The sequence below is a fragment of the Lolium perenne genome, chromosome 5, assembly GCF_019359855.2.
Source record: "Lolium perenne isolate Kyuss_39 chromosome 5, Kyuss_2.0, whole genome shotgun sequence".
Lineage (NCBI taxonomy): Eukaryota > Viridiplantae > Streptophyta > Magnoliopsida > Poales > Poaceae > Lolium > Lolium perenne.
The window spans coordinates 126,987,665-127,011,913 of record NC_067248.2 but is presented as its reverse complement, the minus strand read 5'-3'; the positions used below and the strand labels follow the sequence as shown (position 1 = coordinate 127,011,913).

General features: G+C 44.1%; 2 protein-coding genes across 7 annotated transcripts; one reads left to right on the top strand and one right to left on the bottom strand.

Moving 5' to 3' along the window:
• Nucleotides 1-7,936: 7,936 nt before the first annotated feature.
• On the top strand, nucleotides 7,937-15,737 carry LOC127299858 (uncharacterized). Of its 6 annotated transcripts, none has more exons than XR_011744963.1 (6): nucleotides 7,938-8,198; nucleotides 8,286-8,420; nucleotides 8,612-8,689; nucleotides 9,020-9,104; nucleotides 9,238-9,351; nucleotides 14,938-15,737. XR_011744963.1 is itself a non-coding variant. In XM_051329894.2 (6 exons), exons 2-5 carry the CDS (start codon nucleotides 8,332-8,334, stop codon nucleotides 15,026-15,028), a joined length of 372 nt encoding a protein of 123 aa, XP_051185854.1. In that variant the 5' UTR covers nucleotides 7,939-8,198; nucleotides 8,286-8,331; the 3' UTR covers nucleotides 15,029-15,047; nucleotides 15,326-15,737. The 6 variants fall into 6 exon arrangements, 3 of the variants coding, with proteins under 3 accessions (XP_051185855.1, XP_051185854.1, XP_051185853.1); XR_007850743.2 differs by lacking the exon at nucleotides 9,020-9,104 and having other exon boundaries at nucleotides 7,939-8,198; nucleotides 14,938-15,138; nucleotides 15,326-15,737; XM_051329894.2 differs by lacking the exon at nucleotides 9,020-9,104 and having other exon boundaries at nucleotides 7,939-8,198; nucleotides 14,938-15,047; nucleotides 15,326-15,737.
• On the bottom strand, nucleotides 9,680-14,138 carry LOC139831167 (uncharacterized). Its single transcript, XM_071820527.1, has 4 exons — nucleotides 14,075-14,138; nucleotides 13,064-14,001; nucleotides 11,648-12,956; nucleotides 9,680-11,565 (listed from the first exon to the last, which is right to left on the bottom strand). The coding sequence occupies exons 1-4, from the start codon at nucleotides 14,136-14,138 to the stop codon at nucleotides 9,680-9,682; spliced, it is 4,197 nt and encodes a 1,398-aa protein (XP_071676628.1).
• Nucleotides 15,738-24,249: the final 8,512 nt, after the last annotated feature.

The following is a 24,249-nucleotide window of genomic DNA, read 5'->3' as shown; positions in this document are numbered from 1 at the left end:
TATAAAATATCCAAACAAAGCATTTTGTCCTAATGGTGGACATAGTAAAAAAAAATTGAGCCTGTACCTAATCTAGAAAGAACATCAAGATAAAATGTTGAATGTAAAAAGATGCCATTTTGTACTAATTCTAAAATGGACATTTTGTACGAATGGTTTTGTGTCATAAAAATATTTTTGAAACAGTATTTTTAAAATACGGAAATATCCATTAGCAGTTCTCCCAAATTAATTAGTGATGGAAAAAACATTATAAATAGACCATTTTGATCTGAAGAAAAAGGACCATTTGGATCGGAAGAAAAGACACACTATTTTGTTACGGCCATTTGGATTGGAAGAGAAAAATAACAATATTGGAATGAGATCAAGGGAAATCTGTATCCAACACAGCCGGGAGGAACAAAAAGAAAAAGGAAATTGAAGAAATCGAACATGCGCGAGGAAGTCGAGGTCGTTGTCCGTGACGGTGATGCGCTTGAGAGTTGAGAGAGAGGGAGCGGGCGAGGAGCTCAGCAGTACCAGCACGCCGGCGCGAAGCTGCGCATCGACAGCAAGAACTCGCCGTGCATGTGCCCCGCCATCGGACTGGCCAGCCGCCACGACCTCGAGGCGTACCTGCACCTCATCGACGGCTTCACCACCACGGGGAGCCCCTTCCGGTACGACGCCCGACACAGCCGGTTGCCCGGCGTTCCCACGCCCGCGCTCGGTGTTCCCGCTGCTGGCGGTCCTTGAGCCACTCCACGGCGTTCCCGTGGCCGCGCCCGCACCCGCGGCCGGCGGTCCTCGAGCCAATCACCGCGACCAGTCGCCGGCATTCCCGCGGCCGTGCCCGGTGTTCCCGCCACCGGCGCCCACGAAGACGACGCTGGGGCGCAAATACGTCTTCCCCGTGGCCAGCCTCCTCGTGACCAGCCTATCTTCCCCCATCCTCCATGTGGTCGTCCTCTTGGAGCTGCTCCGAATAGAAGCACAGAAGGACGACCCACGGGAGAAAGAAATGGGGAGAGAGCAGGACTGCAGGAGTAAGATGGGCTGAGGATTTAATGCGTGGAGAAGGAAGGAGTAAAGAGGACAGAGTATTTACTGCCAATACGAAGACATACATATCATATACTGCTGAAAATACAAATATTGTCAGACGACCTGCCGCTCTGTGATTGGCTCTGCTTTCATCCTCGCGCGTTGCCAGGTTCCGATCGGTATTTTCGATTGTGACCTATCTTTTCCAATCAGCAATCTTTTTTCCCAAATATGTTTTATTTGATCTCGATCCAGTTGTAGTTTTTTCTTCATAAAAAAATAATTTAGGTTTTCTTTTGAGGAGGGCAAGGTGTCTAGTGGACCGAGACCGACTATTAGTATGGCATCGATGAGGATTGATCAAAGGACTGAAGTTGTGGCCTATCCCCAAGTTGGCATGTGGCATACGAGGGTATCAAAACCGACCGCAAGTTCATGGGTTGCCACTACAAAAACCCAATGTGCAACTTCCCATGGTGGGTCGATAAACAGAACTCGGCGCCGTTTTATCATACGTTCGTGTCGATATGAAGGATGGCCGAGTAGAAATAAAACAAGGTAATTGGCGAAGAGGTTCAGAAGGCACTTGATGAAGCAAGGCAGGAAAAACAAGAACATGTTAACGCGCTTAAGTCGACACGCGAGGCTGCAACATAGGCGCTTAAGCCAATTTGGGAATATTTATGTGCCCTAGATGATAAATATTAAGGGCTTTCAAAAAATTTGTTATCTATACCGTGCTTCCTATTTTGTTTATTTTAATTATTGTATCTGTTGAACCGTATTATAATTATCTTAGAGGATTCAATCTCGTCTTATCCATCGTTGTATCTTTTTTCGTGAATCAGGTTACTATGAGATTTGGACCAATAATGGCCCTTTGATCAATTGTTGTCCATATGGTTGAGCCACAGTTGCTCAGAGGATCCATTAAAACCTTAAGCCCCCACTATGATTCTCTATACAAGACAGGGAATCATAGTGGCCTAGCAACACTCTCAGTCCACACTCATCACTACGCCGCACTACCAACTCCTCAATGTGAAAGAAAACCCTAACCCCACTCCTCAACCTTAGATTCAAATAATCCTCTTCCTTTCGTGCTTAGTCCTAAACGCAATAGTTCCTAGTTCTCAACCGACGTCCTTAGTCCATAGGTTTCTTGTTCCTCCTTTCTACAAATCTTATTTTGTCTCTATTTTTCAGATCTGCACATTAGTTCTTATTTCTATTCACTCTTTATCTTTTCTATCTTTTAGATCTTCGGTGAATTTGTCGGTCTATGGCAAGTCAACAATGGTGCTCAGATCTGAGTGACGGACTCAAAAATGTGCAGCGATAGAAGTGGCGATAGAGAATGGACGCGAAGATCTGCAGCGATAGAGTTGGCGATACAAAATAGAGAGGGGCTCAACGTAAGTAGACTCATAATGAGTCTTCTCCTACTTAGGATTTTATTTTTATTTTTGTAGATAGGGGCTGAATCGAAAGGAGCTCAACATGTCTCCTTTCGTTCAATTAAAATCAGCACCCTTTTATTTAGAGGAAAGGCTTCATGAGATCCAAATGTATCTCATTAGAAGTGATTGCAGTGTAGTGTAATGAGATTATGTATTAATAATAATTTATTATCTTATCTTAATGATACAAACATTGTAATCAAAATAGAATGGGGGAATTAATTTATAAGCTTTGATTGAGATTAAACTTTTTCAGCCGCCGAAGTGCAGGAAACACACAAAAAAAATTAATGTGACGTACCTTCCCTGTACACAACACTGATTTTGGCGCCGTATATCCATGAACCCGTGTGGATAGGCGTGGTGTCGCGATAGGTGAGTGCGCGGCAAACCCGAAGTGTAGTTTTTCCGACACAGTTATCCCTATTAGCCTTTTTTGTCGTACTAGCGCATCAATTACAGATGGGTTGTTGGTCGTGTTGTAGTGGCGGGCCAGCGTAAGCGATGAGGGCTAAACGAAGGTGGAGTGGAGGAGGAGGAAGAAGAAGAAGACTGAAGGTGATGAAGAAGAAGACTGAAGGTGAGGAAGATGACGCGTGACCTACCCTCGTCTCCCTTCGGGTGTCGGTGTGATACTAGACGAAAAACACGATAAATAGGGGAACCCAAGGACGTCCTGGTTGGCAAGACCGGTTAGCCGTGGGCCGGGGAGAGGAGGGAGGTGGGCATGGGCACATACCTTGTTGGGGGCAGCAACGGAAACACCATCAGCCACCTCGGGTCCCGTGTGGGTACCCTGCTTAAGCCGAACCGCACCTTCAACGTCTCCGCCTTATCTCTCTTCGACGAGGGCGTCAAGCCCGGCCGCCGTCCTATCGTCGTGTTAGCCTATTCCATGTGTGACACATGTGTACGATGCCAACATCTTCATAGCTCTAGATTATGTTGGGCCGGTGAGTTCCAAGATAACACCAGAGCAGGAGCGGGGTCAGGGTTTATATAGTGTGTATTCAAAATTTTAAAGGGTTGTTTTTTAGCATTCAAAAGCCTAGTTTTTGGCATGCATAGTTGACTATAGGAGCATCATACAAATCTAACTATATAATATATAGGAGACATAACACATTTTGGCCATAATATCATAGATTGGTAGAACATATCATAACTTGAAACTATTCCACATATATAAGTACTAATTGTTCAACATATCGAAGGGGCAACAACTAAAATATCTAAATGACAAAAAAAATTAGCAAAATGATGCTCCCTTAAGTAGCGCCGGAGCTTTAGCAAATTTGAACTGATGTTCTAACACTTATTATTATTATGATCGGAAGGAGTAGAAGAGCTTACAAATTAGTGGATAACTTTGCGATGCTTCAAGGATTGAAAAGTAGTGATGATGTTCTCTTCATATTTCATATCAAATGAAACCTTTGCAATCTGAAAAACAAAAACAACCAGGTGAATTTCGGACATATTATTATATCTGAATTTTTTTCTGAATTTCCACAGCACCTCATGTCCTCAACGGTTAGAGACCGGGACCAAAATTCGAAGATCGAAGACGGGTAGCTGGCACACGTACGAACGGGGAGCGGAATTTCAAGCCCAACCACGCACGTCCTGGTTAATAGCCGCAAGCGACAGATCGAGGAGCAGCGAACTAGGAGTCAGGGATGAGGAGAATCGGCGAGGTTCGGAGAAGCGAAGCCTGGCCACGCCATGGCGGGAGACGGACGAGGAGTCGAGGACGAATGCGGCCTGCTTCGTCGGAGCCGGGATTCCGTCAGCGGGTGCCGTCGCTCGTCTAGGCTCGTTGCCTGATTCAATTCAGGAGAGGCCGAGCGATTGAGCTAATTGGGCATGCTACCTTGTTGGGCCACGAGTAGGGAGGATGGATGTGGCCTGAATACGGTTTCTACTTACTGTTTTGTATTTTTTTTCATATATATACCGATTATATACAATACTAGCAAAGTGCCCGCGCGTTGCCGCTAATCTTTTACTCTCTCCGTTTAAAATTAGTTGTCTCAACTTTATTTAGATATAAATTTTTCGCTAACTAAAATCTATATAAATACATCCATATGCAGACAAAAGTGAGGAAGTACTATTTTCATGTTTAACACCTTTGTGGCTACCAAGTGTAAGCAGGCTAGATAAAAATCTTCCCAATTGCTAAAAAGTGCACGGTGGCTGGTTTGCTCCATCGAGCCCTCGATTCTCGTCCGTTGGATCCGCAGGATCAGACTGAGTCGTTTTTACCGCACGCCGACGTGGCCACGTGAACTGCCGCACATGCTCTGTCCCAGCAATCACTCCCGACCCACCTTGGGCGTCCCCAATCCTCGCCGCCGGCCGCCTCCAAGAGCTTCCTGCCGTCGTCTCCTCAGGCCGCCTGGCCCGATAGTATGCGGCTGCCGCCGGGCCCTTGGTTCTACTCCGCCGCCATCGTCCTGGGCACTCACGCCGCCGTCGGCCGTTCCCCAACCTCCCGCAGCGCCGCCTGCAAAATCCCTTCCGCCGCCGCCGCTGCGGGGCCCCGCCATCGCCTGCGGCCAGCCAGGGACTGCCCCGACCACTGCCCCTGGCCTTGCGCTCCCAAAAGCACCAGAACGCCCGCCGGTAGACACTTCGCGTCTCTCCTCCAGATCCCTCGACATCGGCCATCTTCCTTGCGGCTTCCCCCTTTCTCTGTCCATTACTGTCGTGGATGCTTGCACGGGTGAGTTCCTCCTCTGCCTCTGACGCCCAACATCCAAATTGCCGATGCCGCCGCCTAGGCTTGAGTCTGTGGCTTTTTGCTCTCTCCGACTGAAAACGAGGTTCATGGTCCGTGGCCGTCAGCTTGCTGAGGCGCCTCTTTTGCTGCTGTTTGCCCAGCCATTTTCCTCATAGCGTGGAGCGCACCAAGTAATATTGCTGTTGGGATCGAGTGAGTATAAGTTCTTGGTGATATGACAGTGCCTCTAATTGGGTTGATTAATCCATACCAGATTTGTACTTTTTAGTGGCTATGTGTGCTACGAGGGAAAAATGCTTAAACAAAGTAGAGATGATTCATACGAGAACAGCTTTTCAGAACATGGGTGTATGTGAACCCATTTTTTGAAAAGTTCCGTTTGTGATTTCAAAACATGTTTTAAAAATCGAAACACAAAATGATTTCCCAGATGATCTCAAATATGTGCCCTGGGCACGAGTTTCGTGACGAAAAAACTTTTTATTTTGTCTCGGCAAAAAAGTGAAAATTTTCAGCGCTATATAGCAGTATATGTGTGACGTATTTTGTCTTTTTTAGATTCTGAAATAAAAAAGTGGTTTCTCCGCGAAAACTTTCTACGCACACATGGAACATGCGTACGTACCCCGATATATTTTTTTCAGAATTTTTTCACATTTCGAAAATGCATTTCCAACCTGGGTTCACGTGCACCCAGGTTCAAACCGAACTTTTCCTGATTCATACTATTTTTTTTGAGGGAGCAACTGGCCCCACTTACAATTGTACAATAGAAATGTAGAAGGATGGATGCAACTTATTTTGTCCTAGTAAATTGTTGCTTTCTACATATGCTAATTTGCATATCTATTACCCATCAAGTTATATACCCATTGGCCATAGTTGAATGTTGCATTTTAGTCCCTTCCGAAGATCGTGCACTCGATGTTGTAGCCGCGGGTTTCATCTCGCTCGATTCGCTTTTGCGGCCAAATTACACTGATCTAGACGGCCGCATGTGCTAAGTTGTATTTTTACCGGCCCTATTATTGGTTCTAGAAATGAGCGAAGTTATTTTTTTGCACACGATAAATTATTCTCTCACACATTTGCTAAGTCGTCTTTTTACACCAGAAATTGTTGTTTCACACATGTACTAAGTTGCATACATGATTATTGCTAAGTTGTATAACCAGTACTGCTAAGTTGCATACCACATCCATGAAGTTAATACCTCCATACCAGAGTGGCATCAATTTATGCCAAGAAGTGGCATCAACTATAGCCTACACCAAAAGCAACTTAGTATATGGTACTGAGGGTAGGCATCGTCGGTGATATCAAAGTGGCGTCCCTTTCGGCTTCTTACGGCTAGTGTTGCGCCTCGTGTAGTGACTCGCGGCACCGGGCACATCCGCTTTGATCGAGATGGAACTGTACCTCGCGGGGACAACTTCCACCATGATAACAAATTGTTTCTTCACACATGTACTAAGTTGTATTTTGCCGGTTGAATTATTGGTTCCACATATGAGCTAAGTTGCATTTTGCATACACCAAATTTATCTCTCACACATTTGCTAAGTAAGTATTTGTAGAGAATAAATTATTGCTTCAGATATATGCTAAGTCGCATACCTATTATTGCTAAGTCGTATACCCCTAGTGCTAAGTCGCATACCCCATACGTAATGTTGTTTACCTCTACACCAGAGTGGAAGCAACTTATTTCAAGAAGTGGTAGCTACTTTCTGCTAAGTTGCTTAGCTCCTTCAGTTTAAGTTGCTTAGCCACTTCAGTTTAAGTTGATTAGCCACTTCAGCAAGTGGGTTAGGGCAGGGCCAACCGCGCGGGGCAGTTGCGGCGTCATAATTACACTGACAAGGATGGTTTCTCTAGTTGCAACCTAGTGGGCATGGGTGGCTGCAACTGAAACACAATCAAAACAACTTATTTTCAATAATGTAGCAATTGTGTCTTCTCTAGTTCCAACCTAGTGAGGATGGCTGCAACAAAAACAACACCAACAACAACTTGTACACTATTGCCGTAAAGTTATATTTCCATCACTACTAAGTTTTCTACCTCAAATATCAAGGTATTGACGGTACTAGAAAGTAGGTAGGCAACTAGTAGTATAAAGTTGCAGATCTAGCACTATGAAGTTTCCGGTTGTTTTTTATAAGTGAGTATTTAGGAAGACAAGTTGACTGCAAAATACAAAAATAATAATGTAAACAACTCTTTGTACTAAGTTGCTTTTGCCACAACACTAAGTTGCTTTTAAAAAAAAATTATCGAAACATATATAAATGATATCTAGTTTCGAAGATCTTGGCGCGAGAGGACCAACGGAGAAAACGGATCACAATTCCGACATCCGGTGTATGAGTTATGACTTTTTAAAAAAATAGTTACATGTAGTAATGTGCATGTAATATTCCGTGTGCAAACTTTCCATATTTAGAGTGAGGGCTTGATTAGACTAACCAGCCAACGTTTGCTCTCTAGACACGTCCAAAATCTTTACAATGCGAGTAGCGATCCACATATGATCCACATATGCTTTTGATCACAAGCTAGTAGGTCGTCTGTTGCATTGTGCGTCTCAAATTTTTTTTTGGGTCATTAAGTTGGGCCCACTTGCAGCTGTAGCGGACTTAAGTTGGTGTGTCCACAGCGATTAAAACAACACTTTTGTCTTGAGGTCCTTGGCGTCATAGAGATAGCACCAGTACGCCACACATCGAGTAGGAAAAAAAAAATCCCCATCATTATCTATCTTCTTCCTCCATCTTCTCAAAATCCTCCATCACACAACGGCTTCCATGGAGCAGCTGCGAGGCGTCTGGGTCTAGGACACGGCCGCTCGATGCTGACCAAGCGAGGCGACGATGGCGTGGAGGCGGCTGGCCAGCGGCACGGCGGCGACGCATCTCCGGCGGGGCGTCTCCTCTCCCGCGCCTTCTCCGCCGCCAACCCTACCCGTGAGTTCCTCGTTTCCACGACCACTCCGCCCCTTTGATCGGCCCCCTATCCGCTGCGCTGATGCCTTCGAGCGACTCCCCCACCAGTTCTCGGCAGGAAAGCGCTGCAGGGCATTCGGTCGCGGTGTTCGAGATGGGCCCCCGCGTTTCAAGCTGGCGCCCCCGGGCTGGGAGCTCTGCTGGCGACCAGGGTGTCTTCCGGAGCTCGTCCGAAGCTGCCAGGTAGCCTTAGGAGCTCAGATGCCTTGCTTTCGTTGTGACTGGCGGCCACATTGTTTTCCAGATGCGAACCAGTTTTGGGGGGTTCTCCTTGTATCTGTCCCAAATGCCATGTCAACTGTCAAATACCCATGTTTTGGTCTACAGTGCCAGTTGAAGAGTATTGCATTTACTGAGTGTAGCTATTGTTTCAGGTCTCCTGAAGGCATTTGGGACAGGCGGCTCCGCCATTGCTGTGATGCTTTATCCAAGAGAGGTTGCTCAGGCAGCAGGTAAGATTTTGTCCCTGACACCAGGCACATTACAAATGTATGTTTTTCATCTAGTGCTTTACAGGAGAAAACGTTTGATGTATTTTCCTGAGAGGATTGTTCTTTTTCCCAGCATACTTAGCTCAATCGTTTGTATGATCTGGTAGTTGACTGTGCATTAGACCGGACGTAGTTATGCTGATACAAGTCCTATAATCAATTTCATTTATGTTTTTCCTCGAAGAAGTTCATTTAAGGTGTGACAGATTTGGTGCTAGCTGCAAATACTCCAAATGCCTGTCACCATTACAATCCTAATGCACGCTTTTTTTTATTTCGTCGCAAATGCAGTCGGCGCTGCATCGGCACAATTGGTACTTGAGAGCCGGACGGGAGAATGGGACACAACAAGATTGATACTCCTTGATTTTTATTAGTTATTATCCTGAATGATGAAGGCTCTCTCTCAACACATATTTGTTAAATTGTTACCCTTCGTTGCTGAGCATGAAATAGGCAAATGCAATATGCATTTCACACATGCTAAGCTCTTTACACTTCCTCTCCAGGTCCAAGTCAAGTGGTGTCTTTATTGACCTGTATCGACTGCATGGCGCATCTGTTCTGGGAACACAGTCTGTTGTTATGTATGTGATGATGGAACTGCTGATTTTTGACCCGAGGTACGCATGATAGCTGAAGCATAAAACATAATTTTTTTCTGCCCATTTTCTTGTATTGAAGTACATGGAAGGTCTACAGTTTATATTGATATTCCTGTTCTTGTTGTCGTTGCCTGCCATCAAGAAGAAAATAATAGGTTGTGATTCTAAAATGGTATTAAATGGTCTACCCTTTAATTTTTTTTGTGTCATCACAAATATCTCAGGTGTAAAACATAAAATGCACATAAATATTCATTTAATGAAAAAATTCAAATATGTTAGCACCTATTACACTTAGAAGATATAATAACCATGAAGGAATCTGCTAAAATTTGGTCCATCGAATTCAAGTGTTAAGGACATCCTTGTAGACTATGTTCAATGTGCTTGTTACTAAGGACTCGGTTCTTTTTCGTTTCTTCGAATTCTTGGTTTTGTCCTTCTCGTCATCCTTGATGGCGAGGATCTTGATGTTACTTTTCGCGGTGGCTCTGGACAAGGCGACGTAGAGCTGGCCATGAGAGAACACTGGCTCCGGTAGGTACACGCCTACGGTTGGGATGGTCTGCCCTTGTGCCTTGTTGATTGTCATGGCAAAGCTGAGCCTGATGGGGAACTGCTTCTTCTTGAATCTGAACGAAAACATGTCATTGTCGGATGGGCATAAAGGTATCCGAGGAAGAAACACCCTCTCTCCTGCGTGCTGCCCCACGACGATCTCTGCGTCGATGGCGTTACTCTGGAACCCACGGACCACAAGCCTTGTGCCATTACATAGCCCGTTAGCCGGGTCAAGGTTCCTCAACAGTATAACGGGGCAATTTATCTTCAGTTTAAGCTCGTGCGGGGGAAGCCCATTAGGAGTTAGGTCATTCAGGAACTCTTGAGGATAGTAGCCGTGTGGATCGTCCTCCGCACTATCGAAGCTATAGTAGATCCTCTCCTCGCCCTGGAAACGCTCAATCATGTGCATGTTTATTCCATCGACGTTGTCATTCCTTGTGGAGAGGATAGCTCGAGAAGTCATGTAATTAGGATTGTCCATGTTGTGGTCTAGGGCAGGGAACACATGGTCGATCAGCTTCTTTATATCAGCTGTGTTGTCACCTGTAGACGAGACGCATATATCTTTCGGAAGCCGGATGTTTCCGTCCTCATCAGTTTCCTCGGTGCCATTACCTACCCTTAGGAGGTAATCCGCGAACCACTCGTCGCTTTGCGCCCTCATGTTCTTGACAAGCCTTAGTTGGCGCATGCCCTTCCAGAGGTTTGAGCTCCGTAGACTTGCGTCGATTATCTGACCTCGTGACCCTTTCCTCACTACAGGAAGCACCTGCCTAAAGTCCCCACCGAACACGATAGTCTTGCCCCCGAAAGGTCGGTTTGGGCATTCCATGATGTCACGCATGCTTCTGTCCAATGCCTCAATTGCCTGCCGTTTTGTCATGGTTGCCTCGTCCCATAGTATGAGCGAAGCCATCCTCAAGAGCTTGGCTGTCCCACTCTGCTTAGTGAAGCTGCATGATTTTCCTTCTTCAAGGTTTAATGGGATTTTGAACCTCGAGTGGGCTGTCCTACCTCCTGGCATGATGGAAGCGGCGACTCCTGATGTTGCTGTGGCCAACGCGATCTTTCTCTCACTCCGAACCCTAGCGAGCAATGCCCTATAAAGGTAGGTCTTCCCTGTGCCTCCTGGGCCATCCACGAAGAATACGCCCCCATCTCCGCCATCAACTGCCGCTAGTATCTCATCGTAGGCAAGCCTCTGCTCGTGGTTTAGTGAGGTCGCTAGAGAAGCGTCTTCCTTGTCTACCTGGATATTTGTTTCCTCGATGACCTCCCTGGCCTCTCCATCTGTGTTGTCGTAGCTCTCGTCGATGTCTGGGAGAGGGAACGACTTTATGTCTTTGCCCATGGACTGCAACATGCCCCTGATATCAAGTAACACCTTCTGCTCCACAACTTTTGGGCATGTGTGCTTGCGCCGGTAGTCGTCAGACATCGCCTCAAGATGCCTATCCCAAAGACCGTGCACATCTCCGGGCTCGCAAAATACTAAGATCGTTGCGAAGAGCCTCCTTAGTGAGGCTGGCATGGCGAACTGCTCTGACTCGGTAAGACACTCGTCGAGCGTGTTGTCGGCCTCGATGAGACCCCTCCTCTCGGCGGCCTCACGAAAGTTATCACATAGCACACCGTCCACTGTTTTGAGATCTTCGAATGACCTTGAGCCTGGTACGTGGTTTAGTAGCACCCTCAGAAAGTACCGATCCCCTCGACAGATGGGCAGACACAATCCGGCCTACTTGTTGACCCTTGTCCCTTTTCTTCCAGTATTTTTCTTTTTGCCATGTGAAGCTTCTCGGAAAATCTTTGTAAAGAATATCCCGAGCCCATGCGTGCTCCTGGTTAGCCACGAAATACTCAGTCAGCATGGATGGGGTCTCTCGGGCGGCGACGTCCTTTAGGTTGTCTCCTGCTTTGAACGTGACCATTTGCATATTTTCGAGATGAAGCGGAAGTGGTAGGACCGATGGGTGGTTCTCGCATAGCTTGAAGCCGAATATCCTCCACATGGCCTCCGGCGGAGTAACCCACCTTGCGTCAACGAATCTCTTGATCTCATCTATGTTGCCATTGGCGTCGGGCTTCTCGATATTGAACGAAGTCTGATCGTGGCCCTTGTATACATACTTATATAGGTACTTGACGGCCTTTATGCTAGAGCACACCTCCACGTTGATGTGGCAGTCAAACATCCGAAAGAGGTAGGTGTTGTAAGGCACAACCCATCTGTTGTCTAGCATCTGGCCTCGGACATTCGCACAACAACCGTCCTTCCGTCTGCGATAAATGGGGTATGAGTCCTTCCCCTGTACGGTGGTTTCGTTGAATTCCCGCGGGTACCTACACTTGCACGACCCATCTTGCATGCACACGTTGTTTGGCTTGAGGACACCGCATGGGCCGTGCATCATATGCTTCACGACTATGGCGTATAGCTCGGGGTACTTATTCTTGTCCGGGAGCTCGGCGGATATGACGCGGTCGTATTGCTCGGGCACAATAAGCTTATATTTTGAGTCCATGATCAACAGGAAATGGGCGTGCGGGAGGCCCCTATTCTGGAACTCGACCACGTAGACGTAGGCCTTCACAACGCCCAAAATATGCTTCTTGGTTAGCATCTCTTTCATCATCTCGAGCTTGGCCCTAAACACTCGGACCACAATGTCTGGTCGGTCCTGAGGGGTTTGTCCTGGAAGTAGTGCATCATGTATCTCCTGCCAGTTAGGGTTGCAGGTCATCGTCAAGAAGATGTCAGGCTTGCCGTACGTCTGGACCAACGCCATGGCGTCCATATGTCTACGCTTCATGTCTCGGAAGCCCCCTTGGAACTTCCACGGGAGAACAATCCTTGTTCCAACAAATGGCTTTGCACCACGAGTCTCTCCGGCCGTGATGCTATCCACAATTCCTTTATATAGATCCGCACGTATCTCCGGCTGGTGGTCCCTGAACCAACTCAGCCTGCATCCCTCAATCTTTATGTACATGTCGACTGCAAACTGTTGGAACAGACGCCCACCATGTAGTATGGGGTTGAATATAGCTGGGCGCGTCTGTAGTCGGTAACAGTATTAGTCCCTAACGGAGACGCATATATGGCCACCTCCATCTGTGTGGAAGACATAAAAACAAGGTTAGGCAAAATAGGAGAAAGATAGACAGAAAATGCAGAAGTGTCTTGAACAGCTGAACCTTCGTCGTCACGGTCCTCTCTTGACTTTTGTGCAGCGTTCCAAGGCGTATCACGTTTAGGAAGATTTGGATGCCAGCCGAGCTCCCCTTTTGGGAAAAAGAGGGGGTACGAGAGCGGGTCATAGCATCCTTGTGTGGCCTGTATACTATGCCTCTCGTTGTTGTCACCGTAGAGGATAATACTGCGCTTGAATCTATTTGCCAGGTCGCTCCCCTCAACCCAGATCGCAGCCACCTCGGATGACAACGGTAAATTATATCTCCGTTGGTCTAGCTTGTTGTCGGTGTTCAGTTCTATACGGTAGTTCTCGAGGTTGTCCTTGTAGGCGCCCAAACTCCTAAACTGCTCGGAGTAGGGGTTTCCTCTTAGTATGTCCACAACCTTCCTCACGACCTCTTGGTCCAAATCCTTGGTGGCTTCCTTGCGATGGATTAGGCTGGGATCATCGTCGTAGAAGTAGAGCTGTAGATGTTCCGGGCGAGAGTTTGGCCCGAACGAATGCATGTTGTGGTATAATTTGCCTTGCGCCCGGAATGTGTACACCCCAGACCTCATGTTGGTGCAGCTGTTGTCTAGGCTGACACCAAGAGTTGTGAATGAGAAGTGGCCGTTGAAGAAGCGTCTGCTCGCCCGACAATGCCGAGAGTCCGCATCCGCGCTAGACCATAGCCTCATGAGCTCCGGGATAGGCTCTGGTTCAGCTAGCTTGATAGTTCCATTTCGACAACAGAAACCGTCGGTCTCACGCTCGAACTTCTTGGCATTACAGTGTTCGCAGTCCGGTTCTGGCTTTAGAATGTACGTACTGTCTGGTAGGTTCGAGTACACGAAGTCAAAAGGATCGATAGATTCCGCACCATATGTGTCAGTCGATATATCTAGGTCCATGTCATCATCATCGTAACCTACATGCATATGATGTAACATCAGTATGGTCATATTACATCGTAGTAGAGGACCAGTGGAAAGGTTGGCTACCTTCACGATCAAACGTGTAGTACTCGCTGTCCGTGAGGTCGTCGAGGATGGCATTCTTGTCCATGATACGGGTAAGAAAGGCATCGATGTCACCTACAACATAGTCTAGTCATTAAGTTTGATGCTTTAATGTGCCCATGCATAAAAGGAGTAAAGATGGGTATGTTACCGTCGGTCCCAATGGTATACACAGGTGTGTTCATTGAAGGGGATGCGGGAGGTGAACCACCTTTGTTGAGTGAAGCACGAGCACTCACTAATGGGTTGAGAGTTATATCTGGTCGCGGCATTGCGATGGATTCGGCGCATGGAGTGTCACGCTTAGCAGCGGCATTTGCCTTGCGTCGAGCCAGCATCGCTTGCCTTTGTTCTCCAGTTATTCTATGTCGATGTGCTCTTCAATGTACATTGATGGCTTCTGTTTTTTCAGTTGTTAGATTTTGCCTACTCTCTCTTCGGCGAGCATTCTCTTGTTGCCGCTCAGTAGTTGTTAACACTCGCCTATTGGCGCGTCTACGTGCATTAAGCTCCTGCCTCTCCTCAAGAGTTAGACTCTGCCGATGAGCTCTTTGACGATCACGTGATGCCTGTCGCCTTTTAGCTCGTATATCACCTACTCAGAAGTAATTACTGATTGGTATTTAAATATCACATACATGTAGATTTTAATAATAAGTCTATACCGTTTGCGCTATCTCCAATCTCCGGAGCTGTTGCGAGTGTGCCCGTTTGTTGACGTGCCATCTTACAGACCTAATGCTTCTTCTGGTAGGGAGCTTGTGCTGCAATAAGATAAAACCACACTCACGTACTGCCTGCTATTGTACTTTTCTGTCCTGACATATCTATATATGTGACATCAGAGATTATGATACGTCAAGGAGGAGATATCTGAGCCATGCGCCGGCAGAGATGCAGCAGGGAGGAAGAGACGGGGATGAGGGCAGGCGCTAGGAAGAGATTGAGGCTGATGGTTTGCTTCTGCTCATTAGCTGTTTTGCAACGAGAGCAGTTGCTTTCCTCACGAAGTGTCGTCAGTATTTAATCTGCTACTGCCTGCTATTGTACTTTTCTGTCCTGACAGTAAAGTTTTTCTTAGTAACTTATTTTGGCAGATTCGGTCTAGCTCTACAATCTTTTATGGCTAAATTTTTTGAGTCATATTTGGTCAAAAAGTAAAGTAGTAGTAACTTATTTCAGCAGTCAGTCCAGTTCTACAATTTTTATAGCTTAAAGTTTTTTCTATGATAGTGCACATAGGTTAAGGAGCAGACAATCAGAAGAGCAAGAGGATGCAAAGGAAGATGGCGTATGGAATCTATGAGTATGCTAGTGTGTCGTTTCATCGCGTTGAAGAGGATAAGAAGATTACCGGAGCCACGTTGTCCGGCAACACAACCGTGTAGATTTGTGTATGAGTGTGACCTAGGTTGTCCGCAGAAGCAGGCCGGAGTTGTGTTTTTTGGTGGTTTCATCGTTTGTGCTTTGTTTAAATAGCAGGCGTTTTGCTTTGTTCCTGTAACCGAGTAGGAAATTGAGTCGGAAGCTTTGTAGGAAACTGAGTCTGTAACCGAGTAGGAAATTGAGTCGGAAGCTTTGTAGGAAACTGAGTCGTATTTTTTTCTCTATCTAACAGGTATTTTGTAACCAAGTAGTAAATTGAGTCGGAAGCTCTTTTTGCGAGTTGTCGGGCGACTGGACGGGCCTGTTTGTTTTGTGTGATCAGTGTACGGGAATAGATGTTGGGCCTAAGAAAAGTTTGTAGCGTGTATATAGATGTTGGGTTTACGAAAAGTTTGTGGCATGTTTGGCCCGTTTGTGACACCAGGCAGCCACCTATTACAGTTTAATAGTAAAGATACACTTAGTTTTTTTCAAAAATTGGGTATACATTTGAATACCCTAAAATTGAAGGGGCTCCACTCTTGCACCAGAGTATATTAGACTGGAAATTACCAATGTGTCCTCAAAACAATAAAATACTCCTATTTTACCTCTGTAATTTTTTTGTCCACATAATTTTGGTACCACCTATTTTACCACCGTAAAAATGTTAAGCACTGTAAAACTTGCAATTCTTACATGTTGGCATCACGATTTGCAATTCTTACATGTTGGCATCACGATAAGCTCCTACTATCTGAACTATGGCAAAAGAGTGTCCACCTGAAGTCTAGATAACCATCCGTTTTCAGGATAACACCTATCTGGCCATTGGTGTAATTTCTCATATCTTCCCCCCTCTCCCGCCCCCGTCCTCGCCCTAAGATGAAACAAAAACCAAATTAAGGAGCAAATGTGTGCATAAATATATAAGCAGGTATGTAGAAGATGCAATCCTCTTGTCAAAGATCATACTATGATTTTTGCAACCTCAATGGTGAATCATAGTCACTTCCCGAGCAAGATTATGATACATTAATTTAGCATCTAAATATTATAGTTTATTATAGAAATCGCGATGAATAGAGTTAGGAGGATACAAATTAGACGCCACCTCAATAATAGACCATACAACAACATAAAAAATAACAATGCTTAATCGCTGTATGACATAAGCTACATTTTTACTGCATTTCTAGTTTATTTAATTGAATACCCTTTGGTAAAAATGTCACATTTGCACATATACTTATGCAATCTTTATACATGTAGAGGATTTTACTCCCTCCATTCTGGTTCATAGAGCTTGCGTGTATTCATAGGTCATAAATTTGATCATGATTATACAAGATATATATTACAAAAAAATATCATTAGAAAGCTCAGATACTCTAATTTCTAATAATATTTTTTTTATGTTTTACAATTGATATTATGTTGGACAAATTGACAACTTGTTATGAACATGGATGGAGGAAGTATGTTTTTAGAGCTGTACATTTATGATTAGATCATCAAATAGATAAGAGGCGTGAAAAAAATAAGAGAAAGGTACGATAGAGGGAAGTAATTTAACAACCATTCATGAACAAGTCCAGCGAGCAAAAATTGGTCCACTATGAGAGGGGGAAGATAGGGGAAGAAAAAAATAGATAATTAAGTCGGAGAAAAACAAAATGGCATGGACCATGGAAGCTTACTACTAAGGCCTTACACAATGGGCATTTCTTAGAGCGGTATCCTAAGCAAAATACATTGCTAAGATACAACTCTTGCACGGAACCGTAGTCAAAATACATTGCTAAAACAAACTCCTTTAATGGAGATACACTCCTTCAGGTACAATGCACTGGGGAATTCAGCATAACAGTCTAATTAAGATACAAAATAGAAGGAGTACTTCTTAGCATAGCGTTCTAAGATACAACCCATCGTGATAGGACCACTAGCTTGGAGAAATATCTTGTCGGACATGCCCTGACTTGCAACTTTCAATGAATTCATTGTGTATAATATTATTGATATGCATTTGCATTAAACGCTGTAATTACGGCTCCTTGGGATCAACATGATACTCCATGCATACCAGTTTATTGGGGTATTACGTATTACGAGGAAAAAAATTAACTACTATTTTTGTTAATGAAATGTAAGATATATATCACAAAAATTATACCATTACCAAATTATATCATTAGAATATCTTTTGAATATGAATCAAATGGTATAATTCTTCTGACATATATCTCATATTTTGTTGAATAAATAATGGTTAATTTTTTTCTCGAAGTGTTTAATATCCTAATAAACCAATATGGAGGTAGTACACATAAATATGAGGCAAATCATAATACAAACATAAAAATATCACCCTGACTGATACTCCCTCTGTTCACAAATACCATGTATTTTGGATCTAGCCAAAGTCAAACTTTTCAAAGTTTGATCTAATATAATGGAAAATGTACCAACATCTAAGCTACAAATTTAGTACTATTAGAATCACGTAAAATGTATTTTCATATTATATGGATTAAGTATTATATGTGTTATTTTTTGCTACAAACTGAGCCAAATTTGTCAAAGTTTGACTTTTCTAAAACAAATCAAAGTTTGATTTTGACTACATCCAAAAAGCAGGGAAAATAAAAACACAAAGAGTAATAGATGTCTATACAAGCGAACAACTATTGTTGTTGTTGTAAAAAAGGCAGGGCCTCGTTGTATTTTCCTTTTCCTTAACCTTTATGGTCCTTTATGTAATTGTTTACCCACTGACGAAGTAATACAAACTCCAGGTCCTTCGGAACCATTCTGTTGAAAAACAAATATTACTGTTATTGTCAAGGGAGTGAGTCACACAAACAATAGTTCATGGATCTCTAGTCTATGAAACCTTTTATTTTACCTGCTGGTCTATGGACCTTTTTGTTCTTTTCTCTTGTTTGAAACATGGTCTCCAGATATTTTGACAATTGGCCTTTATAAATTTCATCCAAATGATGCATATTTTCTTTTGCAATTTCTCAGCTCTCGTGTTTTGCTCATCTGTCACCCACGAGCTCTCACTTTTCAGTGTATCCAATGTCCTCAACTTGACCTGATTCTTCGTCTTCTGAGCTGGTTGCAGCCAGTAAAGGTTCATGTAGGATTGGTCCTGGACCTCCTGGTCCTCGCGCTACCAAACATTTGTGGCCGGAGCTAGGTAGCTAGATGCTGATCAATCTAGTGGAGGATCTTGGCAAGGACGACTAGGGTTGCACCCAAACAGGCGACCAGGCCCTAGCAGATTCGGTAAGAAAAGGGAAGAAACAAAACAAGTCGCTAACATAACGAAGTACGGGACTTCATTTCGCTGAAATGAACGATGAATAATTTCACAGGGTATTTTTGACAAATAGTCTTGCCTCTGGTTCAAAGTAGCAGTATCTTTCATCATATTTGTGCAGCCGAAGGCAACCATATCCAACACAGTTTAAGCTAGATAGGAAATATCTGTGCAAGTTAAAAATCCCATTAAGAATCAAAATCTTCATGTGATTCCTCAATAGCAAAGTGTTACTTACCAAGGATAACTTGATTAAACGAAATTGAAAAGGATGTCAAAAGTGATGTTTGTGTAATGAATCAGAAACTGTACAACACCTTTTTATCGATTGTCCCTTCGCTAAGATTATCTGGCGTATGATTTATTTAACATATAACCTGCCTCCTCCGGCTAATATTACTAATATGTTTGGAAATTGGCTTCATGGGGTTAATAAACATGATAAAGCGTGAATATGGATTGGAATTTCAGCGGTATGTTGGTCTATTTGGACAACTAGAAATGACATTATTTTTAACAGACAAACGAAAACTAATATTTTGCAGATGATCCGACGAGCAACATACTGGATTCAGCAATGGGCGCTTCTTCTACCGGAAGATCAGCGGGAGAATATGATTACTGGGTGCAACCGTCTGCAAACGGTTACTTAGGACTTCTATTTCTAGGCTACTGTGTGGCGGCACACTAGTAGATTACAAGATGCTTAAGATGATACTATTTTTCCTTTTTAGATGGTTGATACATGTCTCAACCTTATCTGATTCGTGATGAAAAACTACTATACTGTTGAACTTCGCAGAGGCTGGAATTTGCCCCATTTCGAAAAAAAAGCTAGGTAGGAATGTTCATTGTCATCTCGTTTTTGAGCGAACGAACACGCGTGAAGCTCAAGCATCTCGGCGAAACATTTTTCTGACGGGCCAAATTTCTCAAAAAAAACATTGCATACTCTGACGGGCGGCTGCCTTTGACGCTTCACCAGCTAAGCCGTTCCTTCAGTAGAATCAAGCAGGACGCACATCTTTCCTCCGCCGGAAAAAGTTGATGTCTAATAATAATGCAACACTAAACATAAACAATCGAATGTGACCAAATAAAGTGTTTTGCAGAGCGGCTTAAGTATGCATCTTGACGCGGTTGTAGGCGTCATACAACCAGGTTTGTCAAAACTGGAGAAAGAGCTCATCGGCGAGGTGGTGGGCTTAGGGTTTGGAGTGCGAGGAGGGTTCATCGGTGTTGGAGATGTCGGATTTATAGGGAGGCCAGGGGCGACAGAACAAGGAGGGAGGGACAGCGAGGAGCCGTGGGAGAGGCGATGCCACGGGTGGCGACATCAGCTGGTCTGGCTAACCGACGGTGGCAGCCAGGGGAGTTTTTCTTTTTGCAGCCGGGGGAGTTGGTACGATGGAGAAACAAAAGAAGACAACCACGGTGTTGACAATGGTGGGCCGCAGCCCAGGATGGGGATCCTGCATGGGTCGGGTCTTTCAGCGACGTGTTTGGGCTCTAAAGGGTAATAGAAGGGTCCATGGAGGCCTAGCTAGGATAGATGACAGGGTTAAAGCCCAACTAGATTATGTTTTCAGCCCCGTCTTCAAAAATTGATTTGTGGGATTGTGCAAAGCCGAGCTTAAGTTGTTGATTCAAGCATTCTGTCATCGGCTCTCCCTACTTTAGTTTAGACATGTTACGGTTAGGGATGTAAACGGATCAGATCGGTTCAGATAATGCTCTCTCCATATCATTTACCATATTTTTTAGATTTGGAGCGGAGCGGATAATGATCGGATGCAGATTCAGATGCGGATTATATCTGACTACGGTTTCGAATCGGAAACAGAGCGGATTCGGAGCGGAAACACACAAAATATATCAGATATATACGCGCATGAAAACATATTTTCACTGTTGCAAATGTATGAAAATAAAGTTCCTCAAAAGAAAAATATCACCAATGTGAAGATCGCAGTACTTATAATACTGAAGTAAAGGTTCTCCGACTGTTTCTTATTAAGTTCTGATTAAAGAAATAAAAGCAAAGCAACCGACAAAGTAGGAAGGGATATCACACACTCAACTTAATCGCTAGGTTATAGTATACACAAAGCCTAATTGGATATACTTGGGCGAATAAGTTGCGCTAATTTAATCGGATTATCCTAATTGAACATGTCGGATAATCCGAAAAAAACGGATAATCCGTATCCGTCGGATAATAGCCATACCATATCCGCTACCACATCTACCGGATATCCGCACGACCAATATCCGTATCCTTGTATGTATCCGTCAGATTTGAAAAATCACATATCACATCCTTAAAAATGGATGCGGACACAGATTCGGTGCCGAAATTATCCGTACCATTTACAACCCTAGTTACGGTCGACATGATACATATTAGTGGCATGTACCGTAAATAAGTGATAGGTCGTGGGAAGGCCCTAAAATCCGCATTTTCATGCCTTCAAAAATTCCAACAAAATTTCTGCATGTAATAGATATATGTATGTATATGATTGCCATTTTTCAAAACTAAATTCCAAAATATGTAGCTTAGGTAAAAAATAATAAGTTCTGATGAACAGTTAAATGAAACTTCTCCTTCCTGACATATTCGTAACTTAGGGATCCGTACATTACGTAACTTAGTCCCATACTAAGTAATATCGGATTCATGTGTACCCATGTCCAGAAAATTTGATTCACGCATGAACATGCTTTCATTATCGATCTAGTGGCACTGCGCCCACGAGGATAACAAACTATCTCTATTGATCTCAGGGATAGAATAGTGTCATCACGCTGGAGAGTGAATTTTTATAGCCCGGGCTACATGTAGCTCTTTTTTTGCAAAATTTGAAAATAGGATTTTAAAGTTTTAAAAAATCTAACAAATTCTTTTGATGTAGACAATGATGAGATCTACCAATTTGTAAAATTTGAACTCGAGATACCTCATATTCAGGACTGCAGAAAAATGACAAAATCTGACAGATTTTGAGATTTTGAAATCTGACACTAATATTGATAACATGATTTGTCATTTTTGCACAGCTCCAAATATAAGGTCTTTTCAGTCGAAATTTTCCACGTTTGTAGATCACAGTATTATCTACATGTAGATTTAATTTCAGAATTTTTTGAAACTTTAAAATGTTGTTATCAATTTTTTGAAAAAAAAGAGCTACGTGTAGTTCGAGCTACGCTTGTGGTTTCCGCATCATGCTGACTAAATTAAGCATTTCCCATTCGCTAGGCCTCGGAGTCTATCGGATCGGATTTTGCTCATACCAATCCTTTACCATATATTTTTTCGGATTCGGAGTAGAGCGGATTTGGACATGTTTCGATTCGAATGCGGACATACTTGACTGCGGATTCGAATCGGAAATGGGACAAACTTGGATCGGCAACAAAAATAGTCAGATATATGTTCTAGGCGGTAGATAGTTATAGTTCTCATGAATATTTAGAGGGATTAAACTTCCAGTCTTGTGTAGCTAAGAAAAAAATAGATGCAATACGCTAAAACTCAAGCATTGGCATAAATTTAGAGCTAAGTAACTCAATAACTACTAACCTTGTGAGATTGGTCTTGGCATTTGACTAAAAAAGAATTATCCCGTTTAAGACCTTCGATTTATCATAATTAATTTTTGGATAATTTATATCCGCATGATATTTGTTATACCATATCATATACCCTATCCGGAGAACCACTTTGGAATTAGATATCTTATCCATCAGATTCTTTAGAATCAGATATGGATACCATCCTCAAAACGGACTCAGGGTCGAAATAAATTATTCTATCCGTTTACACCCCTAGCTAGGCCTATGAAAATTGTTATTCTTAGTAGTGCCGATAATTAAATGTTGGTTAGACGTCACTAACCCACTATCAAGTTCAGCTTAGCTGCATTGCCATTTGTTGGAGACAAAGGTGATGGCAACGAGGTTGATTCAAGCTGGCCTTGCTTGCATGATGATTTGGTAGTTCTATCCACGTGGAATGCATGAGGGCAGAGGGACCAAAGGAGTTCGCTTTCGTAACCGAGTCGATCAAGCCAAATCAATCACGTATGCATGTATATGCACCAGTTTACCTTGGGACCGGCCTTCTAATTGAAGAAAGAATCTAGACGCTGCAACTTCACAAGTACATAGGTAGTTGTGATAACCAGTCAGCTAAAGCAGCTGCATTTCTTGATGTGTGCATACGTATGCACGCGTGCCGTTTGGTGTGTCACGTCTTCTTTACTGTGGGATCGAGATCAACGGCCGGAGCAACTCTCACGTGAAAAGATTAAACCTAAAAGAACCCTTTTCAATTTTTTAGCTCAATCTAACCCTTTCTAGAACTGCCAATCTAACGTGGATCTGTTTAGACTTTAGAACCGTCATCCATCCTTGCGGTTCTAAGCAGAGCTAACTCCACATCAGTGACATACTGCGCATTCGGTTAATACGGTTAAATCTGTTTGGTTTATATTATTTTTCAGTAAATACAGTTTCAATACTCCGATAAATATGATTTTGTACAAGGAAAAAGTTTGGTTTTGGTAATAATCAATATAATCCGGTTTAATTTCGGTAATAACCAAATTAACCATAGTTGATGCGATTTTTTGTATCACAACTAAATTTTATGGTCATATTCAGTTTTGTATTTGGTATGTCCAAAATGCATCCATTGCAAGAGAGAGAAACAAGAAATACCAATCTGTTTCATGAGTTGAAATCACGACCTGCGCTCACTTATCAATGGCAAACAACACGCTTAAACCACTAGGCTGCTTAAACCACTAGGCTGCTAGACCATCTAAGAAAAACACGCTTCAGCCTTAGAGCATCTCCACCGGCGCCCCCAATAGAGACCCCGATAGCGATTTGGGGCCGGGAGCGATAATGGGCTCGCACCGGCGCGCTTCAAACGGCGCTGGTTAGTTTTCCGAGCCCAATAGAAGCACCGGCAACCCCGTGCCGGCCCCTTGGCCAAGGGCGCGAATCAGGCGCGTCGGCGTCTCGCGAGGCTGAAAATTTTGGGCGTGGGTGCCGCTTGTCAGCCACACATCCCAAAACTCGACGCCAGCGGGGAGTGGTGGGGCCGACGCGTCAGCGGCTCATTCAATTTTAACCTAACCGTCGCCTACCTCGCGATGGGAGTTATTGGGGCGCAGCGGCGGTGCAGTTTTCGTAGACACGCATTGAACCGTCCCGTCGCGCGCGCCTTGCTCTTCGTGCCGGCGTGAATGAGCGCCACCGCTCCCTCGCCTCCCTCCGGCATATAAAAAGGGTTGCCTCTCATCGTCCCTCTCACACACAAACCCTAGCGCCTCTCTCCCCAACCCTAGCCGCCACCATCTAAAAAGACGACGCCATGTCTGGTCGTGGCTGAGGTCGCGGCCGTGGTCGTGGCCGTGGCCGCGGCAGCACGCCGTCGTCTTCATCATCAGAC

Coding starts and splice junctions, on each gene's coding strand:
- LOC139831167 (XM_071820527.1), bottom strand. CDS start 14,138: ATGGACAAGAATGCCATCCTCGACGACCTCACGGACAGCGAGTACTAC. Junction 14,002..14,074: donor CTACACGTTTGATCGTGAAG/GTAGCCAACCTT, acceptor ATATGCATGTAG/GTTACGATGATGATGACATG. Junction 12,957..13,063: donor AAGACACTTCTGCATTTTCT/GTCTATCTTTCT, acceptor TACCGACTACAG/ACGCGCCCAGCTATATTCAA.
- LOC127299858 (XM_051329894.2), top strand. CDS start 8,332: ATGGGCCCCCGCGTTTCAAGCTGGCGCCCCCGGGCTGGGAGCTCTGCT. Junction 8,690..9,237: donor AGAGGTTGCTCAGGCAGCAG/GTAAGATTTTGT, acceptor CTTCCTCTCCAG/GTCCAAGTCAAGTGGTGTCT. Junction 9,352..14,937: donor CTGCTGATTTTTGACCCGAG/GTACGCATGATA, acceptor ATGTGACATCAG/AGATTATGATACGTCAAGGA.